The sequence below is a fragment of the Gadus macrocephalus genome, chromosome 2 (assembly GCF_031168955.1).
Source record: "Gadus macrocephalus chromosome 2, ASM3116895v1".
Taxonomy (NCBI): Eukaryota; Metazoa; Chordata; class Actinopteri; order Gadiformes; family Gadidae; genus Gadus; species Gadus macrocephalus.
The window spans coordinates 6,098,100-6,104,781 of NC_082383.1; the positions used below are offsets into that span (position 1 = coordinate 6,098,100).

The 6,682-nt window shown below is 45.0% G+C and overlaps 1 protein-coding gene and 2 long non-coding RNA genes across 4 annotated transcripts in view; 2 read left to right on the forward strand and 1 right to left on the reverse strand.

Annotated features, from left to right (window-relative positions):
- Positions 1-182: 182 nt before the first annotated feature.
- LOC132446512 (uncharacterized) lies at positions 183-5,545 on the forward strand. 2 transcript variants are annotated; one of them, XR_009522895.1, is made up of 6 exons: positions 183-337; positions 437-528; positions 1,869-1,959; positions 2,639-2,726; positions 3,035-4,127; positions 4,164-5,544. It is a non-coding gene; the product is annotated as an uncharacterized LOC132446512 (long non-coding RNA). The 2 variants fall into 2 exon arrangements; XR_009522889.1 differs by having other exon boundaries at positions 229-528; positions 4,164-5,545.
- On the reverse strand, positions 625-1,184 carry LOC132446527 (uncharacterized). Its single transcript, XR_009522906.1, has 2 exons — positions 940-1,184; positions 625-858 (listed from the first exon to the last, which is right to left on the reverse strand). It is a non-coding gene; the product is annotated as an uncharacterized LOC132446527 (long non-coding RNA).
- A 619-nt stretch (positions 5,546-6,164) lies between the features above and the next one.
- The window catches only part of gmip (GEM interacting protein), a 7,524-nt gene continuing 7,006 nt past the window's right edge, over positions 6,165-6,682 (forward strand). The window contains exon 1 of the mRNA XM_060075089.1: positions 6,165-6,243. Coding sequence (XP_059931072.1) covers positions 6,165-6,243 — 79 coding nt within the window. The remainder of the gene's footprint in view (positions 6,244-6,682) is intronic.

Consider the following 6,682-nt stretch of genomic DNA (forward strand, 5'->3'; position numbering starts at 1 on the left):
CAATCAAAAGAAACCAGACAGAGGATAAGTTATGATCCATCATTGTATGGAACTTGCAATCGTTCTCTGTGTGCACATTTATTAGCCAGCCTCCCAGAGAGGATGGAAAAACAAAGCCTCTGCGGTTTGCGTAGCATCTTCTCATCAGGGTTGGCCTGTGGGGTAGGTGTGGCCTACGCCCAGAGGAGAAACTCGCTCTACACTTCCTCTATCTAGTGGTGAAAACATATTGGCCAACCTTCAGTCCCTTAGAGGAAGTTACTATCGAGAGCAGCAAAAATAGAGATTAGCAACCACGCAGGGGGTTGCAAACACCGCCATAGCCTTCGACCAGTCAGTGTGTACGACTACTCTTGTCTGCCGATACGTTCTAGTGTTTGGTACAGTTGACCCCTCCCCCCCCAACCAAATCTGACACCCCTTCCTGCCAGTACAGGTTAAGTGTGTCGGCTGGTGGGGAGACTCTTGATGGTGTAGACATGGAAGAAGAAACAATCGTGGAAGAGGAAGGATCGACCAAAAAGTCAGGTGAGCCACGCAACGAGGACGTTGGCTGAAAAGGAGCTGTTATTGTTTCGAAATTTTAATTGAGAGATTATTTAAGTGTGTGTGTGTGTTATCTAAGTGTGTGTGTGTGTGTGTGTGTGTGTGTGTGTGTGTGTGTGTGTGTGTGTGTGTGTGTGTGTGTGTGTGTGTGTGTGTGTGTGTGTGTGTGTGTGTGTGAGTGTGTGTGAGGGAGCGTGTGTGTGTGTGTGTGTGTGTGTGTGTGTGTGTGTGTGTGTGTGTGTGTGAGTGTGAGTGTGTGTGAGGGAGCGTGTGTGTGTGTACGGTTACATTCTCTTAGTCGGCACGGTTGCACTCCCCGGCCTCCCCTTCTATTTACATTTTTTTTGTTGCTGTTCAACTTCTGTATTAACATCAAACAAAAGACACGTCTACTTTCATAAAGAGTATATTGTCTGTTTTAAGAACCCTCTTAACCCTTCTTAAAGTACTGTGTTTTCCCTGAACTTAAGGTGAAAATATATTGCAAGAGTCATATTTTTTTAATCAGAATATTGATAGATTGATTGACAGAGTGGTTGTCGGCCACTTTCAGCTGGTAGCTCTACAGGAAATATAGTACCCGTCTTTCAAAATCACCTCACAAGACTGTCTGAAACTGTGCTGCTGCTGCTGCATTACAGAACATGATATAAATGACAAGCAGGATGTGGTTGACCCAAATTGAGACAGCTTCAGAGAGAGAGAGAGAGTGGCAGATATTCAGCATTCAAAGTCTTGTGTTAGGCTGCTGTCAAACATTTAACCGCTTCTTCCAAAGCAAACGCTAATTTCAGTTCATTTGGGCATCAAGCTAAATAAAGACAGAAATACACCAAGATTTTTATCTTTGCGGGGCAAAAGGAGTGCTTAGATATAATTTAGATAGAAATAAATAGTAGACACATTTTTATGTGAGTCGTTGCATCATCGTCAAGTCATTGACTCATGTATTGCCTTTGTATTTCTACATACGGTTATAAATCAAATGAACTCACACCCTTTCTGTGACACAAAGTATAAGGTTTCGTAAAATGTGTCTATATATATATATATATATATATATATATATATTACTACTATTATTACTTTTTATGGTTTCTTTCACAAGCACTTTTGACTCAACTTAATTTAAGTGTCGCACAAAGAATTTAAAGACTATGTTCTGGCCATGAAGTTGAGACCAGTTGAGACCATCTGAGTCAAAGAAGAGTAGTACTGTATTTTGCCTTGAGGTGGGGGAAGGGCATTATTAAGGCAATGCTGTTTAAAATGATTGCTAATGTTAATTGCATGTTAATGAAAGGGTCTAATTTTCATTTCAGAAACACTAAAGGTAGCTTTTAATTCGCCTCCCAAGCGCTACAGCGAGATCTTCAGGGAATTTGATAGCCTCGACCTCAGCCTGGCTATTTCGTAAGTAGAATCCTTGAGTTTCTCAAATAAAAGGTTTGTGGGTATTATTTTTTATTATTATTATTTTATTATATAGTTATTACAACTTTACTCAGGAGCACTTTCAGTTACATGAGATCCCTTTTTGTTCGGATGTTGTCGACCATCATGTTTGTGAAGATAATATCGAGTTGGATGTTGAAAGAATTGTTAGTTGAAATTATAATAATAATCCCTTTGGAAGGAAATGTATTTGTTTGTTTCTTTGGATAACATGAACAGTTTTACCTAGATTAGGAAACTGGATTTTCTCTGATTCAGGAACTACAACCAATACAGTCAGTGAGACTTCCTCAAATACAAACTTCCAGCTCATATTGTTGATGACGGTAACATTTGCAGAATATGGAGCTAATTACTGTATTGTTATATTCATTGTATGAATGAATAGTTTTTCAATATTATATTTACTGTGCACAAAATATATTGGTATGGCTGTAGGCCTATATGAAACTATGTCCTCTGTTCACTGATCAGCATCGGAACTGTTATGAATGAAAAAGTTGGGCAATCTTAGATGTCATAGAGGGAAATTCACCATGTGGAAAGCAAAGACTTCACGTCAGTGTTCTTTCTAAATCCCTTGGTATTATTAGGACCTCGACCTCTCCCATAATTAACGTTTGACTTGTTTCATTAGTTCAGAGGAGCTGGAACCTGACTCCCAATCCATCCCCGAATCCATCTCTACAGAAAGAAGCGAATCCATGGAGCAGGACAGCGTGTCTGTAAGATGACTCAGTTACCAGGATTACTTGTGTTCTCCCACAGTGTCGGGGGCAATAGTGGACCAGATAAAACTATCGTCGATATTCCTGAGACAAAATAAATTAAAAAAACTTTTTGTTCATATATTTTATTCATATATATTTTTTAATGGAGTAAATTGTTGCAGTAGAAAACATACATAGTGCAGGTTGAAGGTTAATGTTATGAATTTACTGCAAGACAGACTTTCTTTGTGGGTTTGTACAAATTTGGATTTTCTGGCGGATAGTGTTTGATGCATTCTGATGTTTGTTCTCTATTTCCCCAGCCTTGTGAAGATACATGTCCCATAGAGATCTGCGTTGATCCCACAGATATCGAGAACCAATCAGGTATAGTAGCAGTATGTAGAGTTTGTGTGTCTGTGTGTGCAGACGTGCGTGCGTGCATACATATGCTTATGTTTACCTGTACATGGGCATAAAATCTACACAAATTAAACCTATGTCGTTATGTACGCACCTGAAGGGACAATAAAGCTCCACTAATCGAGTTTGAACCGTGCAAATGAAACTCCATTATGGCCCAGTAAGCCCGGGTGTGTGATGCTTATGGTTTAACGTGTATCACTGCAGACAGCCGCGCTGTCATTGATGAGAGACAAACGCGTGTGTCTCTCTCTCCCTCATTTCATCAATGACAGCGCTAGTAGTGTGTCTGTCGTCCCCCAGGGCTGGGTTGTATTCACATCGTTAGTGGCGTGGACTAATTGCTCTGTTCTAACAAGATTAGAGCAGGAGAGGATAAAAGACTGGGATTAAAAAACGACAGCTGCTGCTCCCTCCGCTTTTTTTTCCGTCTTTTCTCTCTGGTCAAAAGACGGGTGGTTTGGGAGTTTTTGTCTGTGGAAGTGTGTGTGGAATTCTGTGTGTGGAAGTGTGTGTGTGTGTGTGGAAGTGTGTGTGTGTGTGTGTGTGTGTGTGTGTGTGTGTGTGTGTGTGTGTGTGTGTGTGTGTGTGTGTGTGTGTGTGTGTGTGTGTGTGTGTGCGTGTGTGTGTGTGTGTGTGTGTGTGTGTGTGTGTGTGTGTGTGTGTGTGTGTGTGTGTGTGGAATTCTGTGTGTGGAAGTGTGTGTGTGTGTGTGTGTGTGTGTGTGTGTGTGTGTGTGTGTGTGTGTGTGTGTGTGTGTGTGTGTGTGTGTGTGTGTGTGTGTGTGTGTGTGTTTGTGTGTGTGTGTGCGTCTGTGTGTGTGTGTGTGTGTGTGTGTGTGTGTGTGTGTGTGTGTGTGTGTGTGTGTGTGTGTGTGTGTGTGTGTGTGTGTGTGTGTGTGTTTGTCTGGTTGTGTGCATGTGTGCATGTGTGTGTGTGTGTGTGTCTGAAGGTGGAGAAATCAGAGAGGGGAGATGAAAGAGTGAATCCAGTGTGTTCGGCTGTCTACTTTAAGTTGGTGTCAACCAGGGGGAGTTCTGTGTAGAATACGTCAGATATTGTTGGACCAAAAAGCCTGACTTTGCCTTTTGCCTTTTCCTGTTAGTCGGCAGGCAGTTCCGATGCCGTGACCCTTAATAGTCTTTCATTTGCTGTGGAGGAACAAGAGTAAGAGAAACAGATCAGTCACACGGAAATGCAGCACGATGTTGTAACAACGCTACTTCCAGCAGGCAGTGAAACATATACACTCACAACATTGCTGCCCCCATCCACATAGCTTCCTGCTGGGAAACCCAGCTCAGTTGAGCCTCTGTTGCATGTCATGATTCAAAGGGGGTGGGAGGTGCCACAGGGTCAATATGCTGCTATTGGCTGCCAGGCAAGGAGATCTCTCACCGAGGGTCAGTGTCTCACACACACGTGGTTCATCTGTTTCTCTGACTCCTAACATCAACTGACAGCTTTCACAGCCTGCGACACCCACGCACATGCACGCACACACACACACACACACGCACACACGCACAAGCACACACACGCACACACACACACACACGCACTCACACACACACACACAAGCACACACACGCACACACACACACACACACACACACACACACACACACACAAGCACACACACGCACACACACACACACACACACACACACACTCAGCGTTTGATCTGTGCTCCAAGTGATGGATGGAAAACAAGCTCTCTCCCCTCCTAGTGATTGACGCCTCACCCGCAACACCGCTGTTACTGGGCTATAAGCAGCCATTTTGTCACACACCACAGGAGGTAAAGCCTAGACAGCCCACAAATCTGGACCTGCACTGGGCTAATCCCGGATCCCCAGACCCATGAGGCTTCTTTGGGACGGGGCAGAAAGCTCTGGGAGGCTGCCTATTGGGAATGACGGCCTTGAATTAAGGTTGATCTGGAGATGCACTGGGACCTGAAAGCCAACCTACCGCACAATCTGGACATAAATGGATTTATTCCGGAAACTGGACTTTTGTTAGTTGTTGCTTTTCGATACAAATAGGAACTTTGAAGTGAGTTGTATGCTGTGTTCTAAAAGATAGGGATCTAAGAAAGAACGGGGACCAATCACGACCTCGCCTCGTTCGGTATAGCTACGTAAAGATGTGGCTTGATCGCTTGGGATGGTGAGGCTGAAGCTCATTATACTTAAACCTTCTTATAAAAGAACGGAGATACACCAAGGCTTTGCTTCAAAACAAACATTCCTTGTTTTGATCCCTGTCGGTATACCCAGACGCATGAGAGACAGAAAGAGATTGGGAAGGGAAGGAAAGACGAAGACCGAGAGGGTTGTCCCCCAACCTAGTGTACCCCACCCACTCTGGGTCTCTGAGGACGAAGGGGGTGGGGGTGGGTGGTGCGCTTGTCAAACCGCAGCAACAACCACCCACCATGACCGGCACTAGGGACAGGCCCGGTGGCATGGTGCGCCTCTGATCGCTGTTCCACTGCTCAGACCGCGGCGCTGGCCTCTGTCTTCGATAAACAGCTCGATGACGGACAGCTGATAGAAGAAGAAGAAGCAGTAGAGAGATGAAGCAGGAAGTGAACACACACACACACACACACACCACACACCACACACACACACACACACACACACACACACACACAGCGGAGGAGACTTTGAGCCAGATAGACTTACCACATGCAGGCATTACTTCCCATACTGGGTTTGAGTTTCAACCTTTTCCCTGCACACCCGAATGATCCGATCCTTTCATAATCAACCAGCGCGCTACTGCTCCGTCACTTTTGGACACGGCCAACCGGTGGGGGTACCTAGTCCTGTAGATGCGGAGGGGATCCAGCCACGCGCGGCTCTCTTCGGCGAGAGAGGGACGTGACGTGGGGGCTCTATATTTCTTTAGCTGGGGGCGGGTGCGGGGCCCGGGGGAGAGCCCGCTAGTGATGGAGATGTCGTCCCTCTCAGCCCAGGACAGCTGACCTGGCTCTGTGCCGCAGCGAGGGGGGGCGTGGAGATGGCCCTGCAGTACACCAAGACGTGGTGCCGCTACGCCAAGGACCTCCTGGCCTGGATGGAGAAGCGGATCGGCCTGGGTGAGTGGGGATGTCTGCTGCTCGGCACCCTGACTCGGCTGTAGCCTCTCACCACTGTGTCGCGGTGCACCCCACGTCCCAGATTGTGTTTAGCGTTGAGTTGATGGCCTGTGGAATATTTATGGTGTTGTCGGCGATTTACTTTTTATTTGGAAACTGTTATCTTTTAAAGATTAATCCCCCCAGAATATAATTGTTATCAATCGCTTAATTGTTAGACGCATGTGCATGGTTGATACGCTATTCTTTGTGAAGTGATCCAATTACTTGTGCTTCTCTAATGCTACATTAGGTATATTTTAATATTAAGAGAAAATAAATACATAAATAGGGCTTATAAAGCTCTCAACTTTCTAATAGTCCAACAGGCCACCAAGTTTGCATTTTTCACAACCCTGATGACAGCAGGACACTTTACAACAAAACACTATATTACAAC